We start from the raw sequence: 16,468 nt of genomic DNA on the forward strand, positions 1-16,468 counted from the left end.
CTTGAACCAAGGGGGTGATATCACTCCAACTTGCAGCTCAGCAGTAAAGTATGACTGAAGTTTATCAGAGCACAAGTCACATGGCTGTAGCACCCTGGGAAATGAAGAATATGGTTAGCCTTATGTGAAATCTCAAAATTAAAAAATAGAAAAAATGTGTTTTTTAAAATCTTTTTTCAATGCAGGATTCTGCTGGAGAAGCTCCTATTAACTGATGCATTTTGAAAAAAACATGTTTTCCCATGAGTGTATTCCTTCAGCTACTTTCTACATGCAGAGTTTTTAGTTTACATTACATACATTTGCTTTGCTTTTAACTTTGCTTGAATTATACTTTATCTATTTCAAGAAATGTTAACAAGTTAGAAGGTGGTGCCTCTTGCTCTGATCTGATCTGTCACGTTGGGAATCAGAAAGGAACAGAGCTGATCCCTCCCTTTTCTTCTAGTGCTTGTTTGGAATTTCTTCAATTGTCTAGTTGCTAGGATCAAAATTACCTTAGCAACCAGGGAGTGGTTTTAATGAGAGACTGATATATGAATTGGAGAGGACCTGAACAAAAAATAAGTAATAAAAAGTAACAATTACAATAAAATTGTAGCCTCGGCAATAGTTTGAGGTGATAGAAAGTAAAGTTAACTTAAGAATACACACTGCTTAAAGAAGGATTTGAACTGATGACAAAAAGGGCACTATCTAATTAAAAAGAAAGAAAGACTTCCCCCTCACAGGTTTCCTAGTACTTTCTGCAGATAAGTAAAGTACATTTTTATAGTGTCCTCAAGTATGATTTATGCCTTATGTAGGTACTGCTGCAGAATCATTTTCTTTGGTTAGAGGCTAGCTCTTATCCTAGGGTTAAAATGTGTGGCATGCCTAACATAGACCCTTTATAAAATATAACAGAAAGAACAGTGGTATTATTCATAATGGATACATTATTTTGTTTTTAGAAGAGACGTTCAAATCGCCAGGTGAAGCGCAAGAAGTATACAGAGGATTTGGATATTAAAATAACAGATGATGAAGATGATGAGGAGGTAGATGTGACGGGACCTGTGAAAACAGAACCTGTGCTGCTTCCTGAGCCCATGCCTTTACCTGACAGTGAGGCAGTCCCTTCAATGCAGTTCTTCGTGGTGAGTGGCACTTGAATGTTTAGAGAACAGCATGTAATAATGGATCTGTGCTTGAAGCCCAGTGTTTAATGATAAATCTTGAAGGGGTGGTAGAGAATTTTAAAAAGGGCTCATTTATGAGTCCAAAACTAATTGCTAAAATGGCCATAGAAATACAGTGTGCTTTGATGCTATTCACTTATGTACTTGTGTCCATAAATGGTTTTACCAGCCTGTGGTGATCACCAGTGCACTTTGTTTAGCCTGCTCAGGTGAATTGCCCCAGTGGATGAAGGGAGCCCTAGATAGTGTTCTTACATACTTGTCTATGAGCTTCACTGACTTGCTAGAGATGCTAATGGCATTATTGATGCCACACACTGGAAGTGATGCCATTCACACACAAATGTGCTTATAAAAACATGCACTGAAATATGAGCAGAGTTTTCCAAAACAAACACTAATTAGTTTCCATATTGGTGCATTGCCTCTCAAGGTGCAACTGATGCTGCTTAGCAGCTGTTCAATACAATACTGGAATCCTAGGGAAAAAATCCAGCATTGAGGGTAAAAACATGCCTTTTTGTGGCAGGATTTTGCACATTGCATTGTGTTTGTAAGTAAATCATACTTTGGCTAAAAATGATATGGAAATAACAGTTGCCCTGTTTTGGTTGTGATTTTTAGGAGAACCCAAGTGAAGAAGATGCTGCTATTGTTGACAAAATACTCTCTATGCGCCTAGCTAAAAAAGAGGTATGAAACATCTTTCCCTCTTATAACTCTAATTTATTCACTGTATTAAGAAAATTAATATGAATGCTTCATTATCTAAAAAAAAAAAAAAAATGCTGTTTTTTCTTTTAGCTGCCCACTGGAGAGTATGTTGAAGTTGAAGAGTACTTTGTCAAATATAAAAATTAGTAAGTATGTAAAGAAATACAATAATGTTGATGAGTTTCTGTTTTTTATACATTATGCAAAATATGTAAATATATACAGTGTATATTGTATTTTATATATTGTATGTATATTATTCTACACTCTGAAAGGTAGAAGAATGGAACTGCAGCCTAAAAATAGCAGTACCGTTTTCTGCCAGATTGAGCCCCATGGACAGTAAACATCTCTAATGCTTAAGACTGTAGAAATACAGAGCACTACAGCACATGTTGGTTCTTTTGTGAACGACGCAAATGCTTACAAACTTTTCTACTTTTTAATAACTTTAATCAGGAACCCAATTTGTATTTAATTTGACAATTATTACATTTTTCTTTCTTTTCATGAAAGGAATCCAGTGGCTGATGCAGGCAATTCCAATGTGGCCAAAAGAATAGTTACTTTAAAGGAGAAGGAAAGGTAAAAACTAAGTAAGCTTTATCAGAAAGGTCCATATAAATACAGTAATAAGCAGTCACAGAGCTGCAGAGTCATCTATCAAAAGAAACACAGGATTTCTTGTCACCTTTTTTTGTAAACATGTTCTTCTTCTTCTCTCCTCTCTCCTGCTCCCCCCTCCCATAAGAATTCATAAAACTCACTCCCCCCACCCTTGGGAATGTGTGATCTGAGCTGCAACACAAAGCTTTTTAAAATGGCAGCTGCTGTCTTAAACCTAGAAAGCTTCCAGGGCTCTTTACTCAGGTATGGTAATGCTTTCTGTAGAATATATATAGTGTTCCAGGCGGCACTAATGTGGCAAATCTATTGACAGTAAAATGCCAAAATGACTTTCCTTCTTCTTTAAAGCTATTGGCAAATATCGTTTCTACTGAAAGCAGTGCAGTGTCTGTACCTTGCTGTTCTCTCAACTAAGTGCTGGTTCTGAATATTGGAGCAGTGTAGAAAAATACAACCTACCTCCAGCCAACACTATAATTGCTCAGTGCCTTACATGCTTTTTAACAGGTCTTTTATTGAGTGGATTCTTGTTACAGTATCGATACCAGCAGTGCAGAGAATAGAATGGGACAGACTGAAACTGCTTTTAACAGCAATTACAGGAAAACCATACCCCCAAAATGAATACTTAACCAACGTAATATACTATGTTAAAGAAGAAGGAAAGTCATTTTGGCATTTTAATGACAATAGATTTGCCACATTAGTGCCACCTAGAACACTATATTTATTTTGCAGGAAGCATTATCATACCTGAGTAAAGAGCCCTAGAAGCTTTCCCTATTTGCTTAAGATTGCAGCTGCCATTTTAGCTTGGTCTACATAGCTTCCTGCTGTATAGCTCTAGTTGTTGTAGCTCAGATCACACATTCCTAAGGGAGGGGGGAGGGAGTTCTTAGCATTCTTGTGGGAGGGGGGAACGGGAGAGAGGAGAGAAGTGGGCAGACTCTGACTTCCTCTCTCGGAAAAATCCTTCATTCCAGAAGCCATATACCCAAAGAACATGTTTACAAAAAAGGAGACAAGAAATCCTTTATTTCTTGTGGTAGTGCAGCTTTTCTGTGAGTGCTTTCTGATAAAGCTTACTTAGTTTGTTACCTTTCCGTCTCCTTTTAAGTGACCTATTTATTATTATTAAAATGGCTTATTTATATGTAGCATGGTTTTACATATGAGCTGGTTTATTTGATGTATTTTTATAAAGACCTACATTGTTTGGGGGTATAGTTTCCCTTTAAAAATAACTATAAAATCGTGAAAAATGTGAAATGAATATATATTTGGAAGGTGCTTAGAAGTCCATAGTTTTTTTCATAAACTATTGTTATTTTTAGATTTACTTCAAAGCTGAGACTACAAACTGTTTTTATGTTGTTGCATATTTTCAGTATAATGGGCTATTGGAAGCATGGGAGTGACATGGGAGTCATGAATGATATTTAATTGTAGAGCTAAAGCATGGGTATTTGGTGTGCTTTACATTTACTTTAGTACATATTCCATGATACATATACTTGTTAGTGTTTGTTACACCAAATTTCCATACTTTGATTTTTTAGTATGCCTAATAAAACAGTTTGTCTTTAGCGTAACTTATATAATAGCTAAACATGGGTCCGTCTTGCATACTGATCTATGTCCAGTGTATTATTGAACATGTTATAGAGAAACATTCTCACTATAAGACATTTGTTTGGTAGTAGTGAACTTTTCTCTTTGGTTAGTTCCTACCTACACTGTGAATGGGCCACAATTGAGCAACTGGAAAGGGACAAGCGTATTCATCAGAAACTGAAAAGATTTAAGACAAAGATGACCCAGATGCAGCATTTCTTGCAAGAAGATGAAGAATCTTTCAATCCAGACTATGTAGAGGTAGATCGAATCCTAGACGAATCTCACAGCACTGACAAGGACAATGGTGAAGTAGGTATCCCACTGCATCTAAATTTGTTTCTATTCCTTCAGACAGTTTTGGGGGTAATGATGTGAGCATAAATTTAAGCTGCAGATATTGAAAAAATTTTTTAGGTGCTTTAGGTTATCAGTGCAAAGCTGACTTCCGGTTCAACACACAGAGAAATCTGCCATCATCTTTTCGCCTTTCTCCTATGGACACCTAATTTGAAAAAAAATCTTAGGCAAAGACAGCCTTACCTATCATTATATCTGTTTTGGTTGAGAATTAAGTATTAAAAAAATTTGGTGTTACAATTTATTTAAGGGGTATTTATATAGGCAGTGCAGCAGTGTTGTTTTTTGCTGTTTTGTTTGCTGTGTAAAGTTGAATTTGTAAAGTTGTATAAGGATTTGTGTTGCCACAAGCATTAATAAGTGTTGTCTAAACTAGCATTGTTTGTAAACTAGATTAATAAACTCTTATTGCTTATCTGCTTTTTACACTTGAGGTAAATGCTGGCACAAATTTCTGAACACACACTTTTTCATTCCCTTATGTTAATAACTGTACAAAACAAATTATATTCCAGTGGAAAAATATATAATTCCTGTAGTCTGCATGCTACAAAAAAATGAACACTATTTTGTCAAATATAAGGATATTAGAGTGGATTTCTATCACTGTATTATACAGTCTGAATCAGTCACTTCAAATTTTCTTTTACTTGTATCTCACAACAGTGCAACATCAGTAATGTGCATGCCATTTTAGGCACTCAATTCAAATAAGTATTTTTGGTGTGTAAGGTGGACAAAGTAGAGCACTGTTAACCAATAAATAGTAGAGACAATAGGCAAGTCGGCATGCTTTTTATAAACATATTTTTCATAAACAGAATAGCCTGTATATGAAGGCTACAGAGGTAGGTTATAAACAACAACAGCAACGGGAAGGTCTATCTGGAAGGAGGACATGTCACCTTTTGAACTATATCCTTGTGTTTGTCTCTTTCTAATATTATAATGACAAATATAAGACTATAGTTCATGTTGGTAATGGACCAGTTACTGTATTGAGTTTGTCAAATATAAAAAAAAAAATCCAAATCGAACTGCATGGCTTTATAAAATGCTGCTTGTTTGTGTTACCAGCCTCAGATATTGTCCCTGTTTTCCTTTTGTCTTAGCCGGTGGTGTATTACCTAGTAAAATGGTGCTCTTTACCTTATGAAGATAGCACATGGGAGCTGAAAGAAGATGTTGATGATGGAAAGATAGAGGAATTCAAACGAATAGAGGCGAGGCAGCCAAATCTCAAACGCGTGGTAAGCACCACTTGTTTAACATTTTTTTATCATTTTCCCTTGTTGTTCAACTTTGAGTTAACTTTAGTATGATGTAGAGAGTAATAGTTTGAGACAGTTTGCAATTTATCTTCATTTATTATTATTTGCAGTTTTTTTTAATTGTTTCAGTTTTTGTTCAGCAGCTCTTTAGTTTGGAATTTTAGCAGTTATCTGATTGCTAGGATCCAAATTACCTTAGCAACCAGAGAGTGGTTTAAATGATAGATTGGTATATGAATAGGAGAGGACTGTAGAAAAAGTAACAATAAATCTGTAACCTCACAGAGCAATAGTATTTTGGCTGCTGGGGTCAGTGACCCCCATTTAGAAGCTGCAAAGAGTCACAGAAGAAGACAAATAATTTTAAAAACCATAACAAATAAATAATGAAGACCAACTGAAAAGTTGCTTAGAGTTGCTGATTCTATAACCACCCCTTTAAGATTCTAGAATCCACTCTTCGCAATTAATCTGTAATGCTTCCTTCCAGGCCCGCCCAGCTGCTACATCATGGAAGAAGCTGGAATTGTCTCGGGAGTATCAGAATGGCAACCAGTTGAGAGAATACCAGCTGGAAGGTGTTAATTGGCTTCTCTTTAACTGGTACAATAGGTGAGAAATTTGACAGTCATAGCTCATATAGAGAAAAAATGTTTAGAAAAGACCAATGTTATCTGATCATCTAACTGACTGAAGAAATTGTTGCAAGTCCTGGTGTCATATTGTCACTGTAGTGTAGTAATAAATAGGAATTCCTACCTAGTGTGTGTTTATAAAAAACATGATCTTTAATAAACTATACTCAAGTTTGCCTGTTGAAGCAAGATACCTCAAAACCGCAGCAGTGTTTGGGGATGAACAGTAGTAAAATTGAAACTGTATAATCACACATTAATGTTGGTCTGTTAATATTGGGTTATCCAGTATTAAATGTTTTTTGCTTTTAAGAATGATAGATTTTTTTCTAAATGAACCAAGCATTCATTCATCAGGAACTACAATACAGGATCAGGAACAATGTGCTTTTGCTTCTTTGCTAGTTGTGACATATTCTTTTGGTTTTTTTTCACAGGCAAAACTGCATTTTGGCAGATGAAATGGGTTTGGGGAAGACCATCCAATCTATCACATTCTTACAAGAAGTATATAATGTGGGAATACGGGGACCTTTTTTAGTAATTGCTCCACTTTCCACCATCACGAACTGGGAGAGAGAGTTTGGCAGTTGGACTCAAATGAATACTATTGTGTATCATGGCAGCCTTGCTAGTCGCCAAATGATCCAGCAATATGAGATGTACTGTAAGGACTCCAAGGTCAGTTCTGAGTTTTAATGTCTTATTAGTTTGTGCTTGAAAAGCAGCAACGGATGTGCTATTACTGTTAAGTAAGGATGCACAAAACCCAAGATTCAGCTTAATCCATAACTTCTTGTCACCACCGGTTGTTTGCTCTTCCAAAGTTTTATTCACAGATATTGAGGTTTGTTGATTGTTTCTTAGTCTTTTGTGGAGGATTCTGTATTTGACTCAATTGGAAAATTATGGATTTAGTTTTGTATTATGACTACATGATAAACTTTAATTTTGTATCCTTTCTTAACTTTTTTAATTCCATGGCACTGGAGGCTAAAAGGTCCTGAATTTTATTCTTCATTAAACCATTTACTATTTAATGTAGTTGATTGATAAGAATGTTGGTTCCCTCCTGCAGTTCAACGTTTTCCTGCAAAATAACCATCTCCTAAAGTGCACATATGATATTACGAATGAACAAATGGATCAGTGTGATTTACTACCTGTTTTAACCAGCCTTTGGTTTGTTTTATTAGGGTCGTCTTATTCCTGGTGCGTACAAGTTTGATGCTCTTATTACAACTTTTGAAATGGTGCTGTCTGATTGCCCAGAGCTGCGTGAAATTGAGTGGCGCTGTGTCATAATTGATGAGGCTCATCGGCTCAAAAACAGAAACTGCAAACTACTGGACAGCCTAAAGCACATGGACTTGGTATGTAACTGTAACATAAGACTTTGAACCATTCAAGGGTTTTATGAAAACTAATAATAACAAACACATTCAACTGATACTTGAATGGGAGGTTTAGATTTATAATGTCTTTATTGATTACCATTTAATGCATTACTGCAGTACAGGCATATTAAAAGAGGCACATAGAACCATTACCTGTGCATCTGAAAACATTTGAGTTGATAATTGAGGCTCCTGATTTTTATAGGGTAAACCGAAATATAATACAGGTATAGGACCCGTTATCCAGAATGCTCGGGACCAAGGGTATTCCGTAATTTCCATAATTTCAATCACCATACCTTAAATCTACAAAAAATCAATAAAACATTAATTAAACCCAATAGGATTGTTTTTGCATCCAATACGGATTATTTATATCTTAGTTGGGATCAATTACAAGGAACTGTTTTATTACTACAGAGAAAAAGGAAATCCGTTTTAAAATTCTGTACAATTTGATTAAAATAGTCTATGGGAGACAGGCTTTGCGTAATTCGGAGCTTTCTGGATAATGGGTTTCCAGATAAGGGATCCCATATCTGTATCTCTAGATTTAAGTAATTGAGAAAACAATGCCTATGTGAAGGTGTACTTAAAACATTATATACCTCAAAAATATTCTACAGAAACTATACAATTATATATATATCTATATATATATATCTATATCTATATATCTATATCTATATATATATATCTATATATATATATATCTCCTGTTCAGAAGATCTGAAGCCAAACAGGAAGAAAAAACACTGAGCTGTGTAAAGAAAGTTCCCATAATGCCTCACTCCTTCACAGACACCCAGACTAAATAAACATGCTCAGTTAGTAAGACTATGAGTCATCTTCCTGCTGATTGGCTCAGATCCACATTCCTAAGGGGGAGAGTGAGTTCTTAGCATTCTTGAGGGAGGGGGGAGCAGGAGAGAGCAGAAAGCTGCGTGTCTCTGGCACAGGAATTACAGACACAACTAATCTTTTTTTCAGAGAAGTCAGTGCAGCGTTTCTGTGAGTGCTTATGGCTGTATTTACATAGACCTTTCTGATAAAGCTTATTTAGTTTTTGCCTTTCTTTCTCCTTTAAGTGGCTGATGTGTTGTGTCTCCTGACACCACTCTGCATGATTCTCTCCCTTTCTCGTTATTATAAAGCTTTACAATTTAAAATGAAACAGCAAATAAAACATGCATATTGTGTTAGAACAGGAGTGTGCTTGTAAGAAGTGATTATGCTTTCCATGGGTTTAAATTAAACACTTTCTCATTACCAGGAGCACAAAGTCCTTTTAACAGGCACTCCATTACAGAACACCGTGGAAGAGTTGTTCAGTCTTTTGCATTTCCTGGAGCCAACACAATTTTCCTCTGAAGCAGAGTTTCTTAAGGACTTTGGAGACCTGAAGACAGAGGAACAGGTAACTAAAATAAAATAATGGGCTGATGCCCAAAAGAACTGACCCACTCTTTTTCTATTCACTCCTCATTTATTCTCAATTATTACCTCTTAAATACTAGGTGCAGAAATTACAGGCCATCTTAAAACCTATGATGTTGAGGCGATTAAAGGAAGATGTTGAGAAAAACCTGGCCCCGAAACAAGAAACTATAATTGAGGTTGAGCTTACTAACATCCAGAAGAAGTATTACCGAGCAATACTGGAGAAGAATTTTTCTTTTCTGACCAAAGGAGCTAGTCAATCCAACACACCCAACTTGCTCAATACCATGATGGAACTACGCAAATGCTGCAACCACCCATACCTCATCACTGGTAAGGGCAATACTTATACTTGTACTCTACTGCTATACTGACACCCATGTTGATCCTAATCCTGAACGCTGCAAAGTTACCCTCCCAACCACTTTTTTTTTATCATGGAAATTTATACTTCGTCATGATTTACTTCATCACCATGAGGTCCAGCATTTGATGAACCATTTTACTCACCCTTCTTTGCATAATATTGTTAGTTTAATTAATTAATTGTAAATTAATTTACTGAACCAGCCTAAGGGCCATGACAGATGGGAAGATTTCCCTTGTCGCGGGCGACTAATCTCCCCGTGTGCCACAGCCCTAAAGATTCAATATCTCTATAGTAATAATGATCCAGTCCTTTAAAGTTGTCACAGGGGGTAACCATACTGGACACTTCTGTTAGAAGTGTCTGCAACACTCGCATGCTCAGTGATGAGCAGCTGTGGAGAAGCTGAGCTTAGGGGTTGTCGGAAATTATTAAGCAAACAAAATGTTTGTCTGTCATGTAAGCTCATCCTAACGGGCTGATGAAGTCTGATGCTAATAGCACTGGTTTCAGAGCTGCCACGCAGTAATCATCTGTGTTAATTACTAATCAGCCTTATATTGTGACATTTATATCCTTTACATACAGTATATTGTGAGCCATCCCTAAACTCAGTAACCAACAGCAGCTCCGAGCTCCGAGCATGTGCAGTGAATCAGCAAAAAAGAACATGGGGAGCTACTGGGGGGCATCTTAGGGGGCACAGATCTTCATTGCTAAAGGGCTGTGGTTGGCTTGGGCTGGTACAGATGCCCAAAACATAATGTACAACATTTTCTAGCCTACGTCTTTACTAAGCTTTAGTTCTCCTTTAATTATAATAACTATGTATTCTATTAATAGCCATAAACTTTAGTTGCTGCTTTAGGACTATGCTTAGAGGGCATTTTGTCACATGTTTTCTTATTCTTTGGCAGGCGAAAAAGACCCAAAATAACCCAAGTTACATAGTATTTTCTCACCTGCCTGCGACAAAGTGTGCAGACAACAAAATTCTCCTGAGCATTGCCAAAACAGAGAACTCAGACTCTTATTTTGGCAAATGATCAGATTTACAGATAATATATATCCGAATTACATATATCCTAGATATACAATACATATTAGAGCAATTGTGTCAAATATGTGATGCTGCTGTGGACAGGTTTAAAAGTATGGAACTTTACTTTTTTTAGGAATACTGGATTGGTATTATTCAATAAAATATAGTTTTTTCCATGTAATGGCATGATGAATAAAGATATTCTTTACTTAAAACTTTTAAAAAATGTTCTCTTCCTCCTAGGAGCAGAAGAAAAGATCATATCTGAGTTCCGAGAAGCAACTCCAGTAGTTCCCCCTGACTTTCACGTCCAAGCAATGGTACGCTCCTCTGGCAAACTGGTGCTAATAGATAAGCTGCTCCCTAAACTAAGGGCTGGAGGCCACAAAGTTCTCATCTTTTCTCAGATGGTACGGTGCCTGGACATCCTGGAAGACTATCTCATTCAGAGAAGGTAAGACAGGAAGGAGTTACATTTGCAGTTTGAATGGATGGTTCATCTTGAAATCATCGTTTAGTATGCTATAAAACAATTAATTCTTAGCCACCTTTTTTTTCATAGTTTTTGTATTATTTGCCTTCCTCTTCTGCATCTTTCCAGCTTTCAAATGGGGGCACTGACCCTGGCAGCTAAAATACTACTGATCTGTGAGGCTACTTCTGTAGTTTCTGTCTCGTTTTCAAACCACTGCCTAGTTGCTAGGTTAAATTTGACCCTAGCAACCAGATGACTTCTGAAATTCCAAACTGGAGAACTGCTACACAAATGGCTAAATAATTAAAAAAATGCAAATAAAAAACAATGAAGACTAATTGCTAATCGTATCAGAATATCACCCTCTACCTCAGGGGTCCCCCAACCTTTCTTACTTGTGAGCCACAGTCAAATGTCATAAAAGTTCATGGAGATGCCAAATAAGGGCTAAGATTGGCTATTAGGTTGCTTCTATGCACACTTATCAGCTTACAGGAGGCTTTATTTGGTAGTAAATCTTGTTTTTTATTTAACCAAAACTTGCCACCAAGTCAGGAATTCAAAAATACCTGGTTTGGGTACACTGAGAGCAACTTCCAAAGCGGTTGGTGAGCAACATGTTGCTCATGAGCAACTGGTTGGATATCATTGCTCTACAAGTTAATTTAAAGGTGAGAAACTGCTTTAAATGAACACCAATTTGTGATATTGCAGCTTAAATTTATGTTTCTATTCCTTTGGAGAGAATTAAGTATTAAAAAAAAATTGTGTTACTGTTCCTTTTAAGTATTTGGCATAGCTGAGCATCAGAGAATAAAAGTAAAATAAAGGAAGGGAGAGTTTTTGTTGTGTTATTACATCCGTTAAGATGCTGAATGACATTTCAGGTACAAGACCCTTTATGAAAACCATAGAAACTTTAGAAAGATCAATCAATTGTAGTATTTTCTGAATTAGAAAGACACCCTGGAGCTTAATAGCATGAACAGGTTATGTGATAGTTTATTCTTTTGGTAGTCTCTCAGTTTGATTATTAGCTTTTTGATGGACTCAAATGGAGTCCTTTTCTATTAAATCTATTTTTCAGAGTCTATAAACAACATTTTAGATTTCACAGAAATTACAGCATCTACTGTAAAGCAATTGTGGAATTGTGTAAATTGTAAGAGAATTTAGAAATTAATAGTGTTCTCTTTGAGTTAGTTATTTTTGCTTATCACATTAAAGGTTACTGTTTAAACTCGTTTAGGTACCTTTATGAGCGTATTGATGGACGTGTCCGTGGCAACATGCGTCAGGCAGCCATTGATAGATTCAGCCGCCCAGATTCTGACCGATTTGTGTTTCTACTCTGTACACGAGCTGGTGGGCTTGGAATTAACTTGACAGCTGCTGATACTTGTATTATATTTGACTCGGACTGGAACCCTCAAAATGACCTTCAGGTACCAGCTCTGGTTTTCAACTTTTCTTTTCTTTCTTTGCATCTTATACTAGAATTTATTTCTACTAATTTTGTTTTATTCTCTGACATATATTTTAAAATTGTATTTCAGGCTCAAGCTCGATGTCATCGTATTGGGCAAAGCAAAGCCGTTAAAATTTACAGACTCATCACTCGCAACTCCTATGAGAGAGAGATGTTTGATAAGGCCAGTCTCAAACTAGGACTAGACAAAGCTGTATTGCAGTCTATGAGTGGTCGGGATAATCACCTTAGTGGGGTAAGAAAGAAGTTTATAACTCAATTGAGCTAATGATAAACACATTAATGAAGACCAGGAAATGTTAAAGGGTTAAATTGCAACAGAATATAGACCTAAAAGACTATAAATGCTGAATTCACTGGGGAGACCCTATATGTTAGGCATCCCATAGTGAATTTAGTATAGATTTTTCCCTGGGATGACCGTAGAGATTAATAATAGAATCCATAACAATAACGTATTTTTATAAAATAAGACAGTTTGATGTTTACAGCTCTACCTGCTCCACATCTGTGAATTACACTCTTGTTAATATGTACTCCTTAACACCCCACTCATTATTATCTTTTAACATACACCGCATCCCTTCTCTAGAATTCCACACAATTTTCCATCATATGTGCTCCCAAGCTCTCTGCCTTTAAATGATCTTTTGAAACATTTCTCTACCCTTATCTAGCCCAGCACTCCTTTAGTATACACAATATGTTGCTCTCACCTGCTAAGTGTGCTTTGTGGCTTCTCCCATTTTTCATGTATTAATCAATATTGTGTATAATTTATATATTTCTTATACACACCCTTTATATTTTTCAGTGCTACCGAATATGTTGACGTTTCTTAATTTAAAATAATAACAAATGTTCTTTCCTCTGGCATTGAATAGGATAAATAAATTAGTAATACAACAAATCTAATATCACTGTTATAAATACCTCAGCCTATTCAGCAATTCACAAAGAAAGAAATTGAAGACTTGCTAAGGAAAGGAGCTTATGCTGCAATCATGGATGAAGATGACGAAGGCTCTAAATTCTGTGAAGAAGATATTGACCAAATTTTACTGAGGCGTACCACGACTATTACCATAGAGTCAGAGGGAAAGGGCTCAACCTTCTCCAAGGTTTGTCTTACTCTTCATGCCTTTTTACATTTCTACCTGTTTTTTCACCATCAGTAGCTTGTTGCTTATACAGGTATGGGACCTATTATCCAGAATGCTCAGAACCAGGGGTTATCCAGATAAATAGTATTTCTGTAATTTGGATATCTATACCTTAAGCCTACTAAAAAAATACTTTACACATTAAATAAACCCAACAGAATTGTTTTGTGCCAGTAAGGATTAATTATATTTTAGTTACAAGTACATGGTACTATTAATATTAAAGTGAAAAAGTAAATTGTTTTTAAAAATTTGAATTATTTGATTATAATGGACTCTATAGGAGATAGCTTTCTGGATGATGGATTTCCGGATAACAGATTCCATACGACAATCTCTTTATTTAAATACTAAAGTTTGTATTTAAAATACATGGACCAAATTATCTGCAAATTTGCACTACAGGGTATAAAAAGATTGTTCCCCGTCCAAACAATATTCAGGTATATTTTTTTCAGTACACTGGAAATAAAGTCTTTTTCAAGTTGCTTACTATTTTTTATCATTTTTGATCGATTTCTTAAATTGAAGTTGAACCTTTGATTTTTGACCCTTTTGTGTCATTAATTGAAACATTTCTTATCTTTGGACCTGTTGAACATAATCTTTGAGTTTCATTAAAAGGTGGCTGATATAACTGATACAATTAGCTGGTAACATTCCACAGATGCAGATGAGAAATGTATCCACTAATGTAGCAAAATGTAATAGTTTAAAGACTGCACCTGGATTAAATGAGCTGCCTTACTGCAACACCAGAGAGGAACATTTCATTTTAAACTTTTTACAGTTTTAGAAAAATGGTTAAAAAAAACAAAAAATAGAAAGCAATTCATAAATCCTGGTAAATATCACAACTGTCCCTGGATCAAATTTACTTTTGCATTTGTTTATAGATTCCCTTTTAAATTATACATCCTATTTGAAAAGGTTTTGTTTGTTCTTTCTTGCACTAACTTTCCCCTTTTTCTGCACCAGGCAAGTTTTGTTGCTTCTGAGAACAGGACTGATATATCCCTAGATGATCCTAATTTCTGGCAAAAGTGGGCCAAGAAAGCAGACTTAGACTTGGATCTTCTTAGCAGCAAGGTAATTGCCAGTGGCTCTGTTCTGAATTTAAATATACATGCAAGTGCTGAAGTGATGGCCTATTCTTATGGTACAGTATAATAAACATACTCTCATCTCAGAATGTTCTGAGCTTCATTTTTCATATTTTGATGTAAACATCATGTAGAAAATAGTAACTTTTTGACAATCTTTGGACATGGGATTTTTTTTAGATTTTTTTTTTTTTTTTTATGATTAGGATCACCATTCCTTAAGACTACTAAAATAATTTAACATTAAAATAAAGATTAAATACACACACAATATTTTTTTGTCACTAATATGGATTTATTTATTCCAATCAAGTACACAACTGTTTTATTATTACAGAGAAAATTAAATTATTTTTTAATATTCAAATTATGACAATCAATGATGACAAATGATGACAATCCCAAAATTTAGAGTTTTTCAGATATTGAGTTTCTAGTAATAAATAAAAAGTGATCCTATCATGTAAAAATGATTGCCTTCACTGGAGGTTTAGGCTAATAGGGCACTTTCTCATTGCGTGGATGACATTGCCACCTCTACTGGGAGCTCCCTCCATGCGTAGGGGACATAGCACTTGTGAGCAAGGTTTTTTTTTTGTGTGTGTGGTCTGTTACCCTGCAATTCCAGGGAGGGAAATCATTTGGATGTGATATGTACCCTTTAAAGCGGACCTGTCACCCTAAGAAAAAATTCCAAATTGTTTTCTTGTGTGTTTGTCAAGCAAAATGAACTTCACCTACACTGTAGAAATTATTTTAATCTTATTTTCTTCAGCCTTGGAATTCACAATTTCAGCAAGCAGGCAGGCAGGCGCCATTTTGTGGTCACTGTTATTAAGGCAAGCTTTGCATCCTGCCAAAATCTCGTTTCTGTGCCAGTATGGGGTGACCCTATACCCATGTCCATGCACTGGTTACGAAATTAGATGGTGAGGAGGGAGGGGGAATGTGAGGGGTGCAGCAACATCTAATAAGTTCTGAATTGAAAGTGAAAGTAACTGTCTGCCCTACCTCTATGCCTAAGGCATAGAGGCGGGGTAAGCAATATATGATTGACAGCTGGGATTTTTAAATGCTTTTATTATAGGTATGGATGGGTTATTAAAGAAAAAGGCTTTTGATTTCATATTTAATTTGAAAAGGGCTTTTATTATACAGCTTTTTATGCCTGGGTGACAGGTCCACTTTAAGAAAATATGAAGTATACTTTCATTTTGAGTTTAGTGAGTTATATATTTGAATGATACTTATCAGCAGTAGGTGTGTATGTATGTATGTGTAACAATTATCCATTTATCCATTTTTCAGAATACACTGGTTATTGATACCCCACGTATCAGGAAGCAAACACGGCACTTTACTAACAAAGATGATGACATGGTTGAGTTCTCAGATTTGGAGAGTGATGATGATGATCGCCCCAAAGCTCGGCGTCAAGACCGCAAGCATGGATATGGACGTACAGATTGCTTCCGTGTGGAGAAGCATTTGCTTGTTTATGGGTGAGACACTGTTGCTTGATTTTGTAGTCCACAACTTTATATAACTATTTCTTCCCATAGTTTTGATTATATAAAGAATCTCAATTCC

General features: G+C 35.9%; 1 protein-coding gene across 6 annotated transcripts in view; it reads left to right on the plus strand.

The window, feature by feature from the left end:
• chd8 (chromodomain helicase DNA binding protein 8) overlaps nt 1-16,468 on the plus strand; it is a 51,123-nt gene that overhangs the window by 20,101 nt on the left and 14,554 nt on the right. For all 6 annotated transcript variants that reach the window (XM_012957182.3, XM_012957178.3, XM_012957172.3 and 3 more), the window contains 16 exon segments: nt 954-1,139; nt 1,806-1,874; nt 1,986-2,041; nt 4,247-4,448; nt 5,609-5,746; nt 6,258-6,379; nt 6,840-7,083; nt 7,599-7,775; nt 9,073-9,216; nt 9,317-9,572; nt 10,892-11,102; nt 12,373-12,568; nt 12,680-12,847; nt 13,551-13,733; nt 14,754-14,864; nt 16,187-16,380. In XM_012957182.3, coding sequence (XP_012812636.1) covers nt 954-1,139; nt 1,806-1,874; nt 1,986-2,041; nt 4,247-4,448; nt 5,609-5,746; nt 6,258-6,379; nt 6,840-7,083; nt 7,599-7,775; nt 9,073-9,216; nt 9,317-9,572; nt 10,892-11,102; nt 12,373-12,568; nt 12,680-12,847; nt 13,551-13,733; nt 14,754-14,864; nt 16,187-16,380 — 2,657 coding nt within the window.

Source organism: Xenopus tropicalis, chromosome 1 (genome assembly GCF_000004195.4).
Source record: "Xenopus tropicalis strain Nigerian chromosome 1, UCB_Xtro_10.0, whole genome shotgun sequence".
Classification (NCBI taxonomy): Eukaryota; Metazoa; Chordata; class Amphibia; order Anura; family Pipidae; genus Xenopus; species Xenopus tropicalis.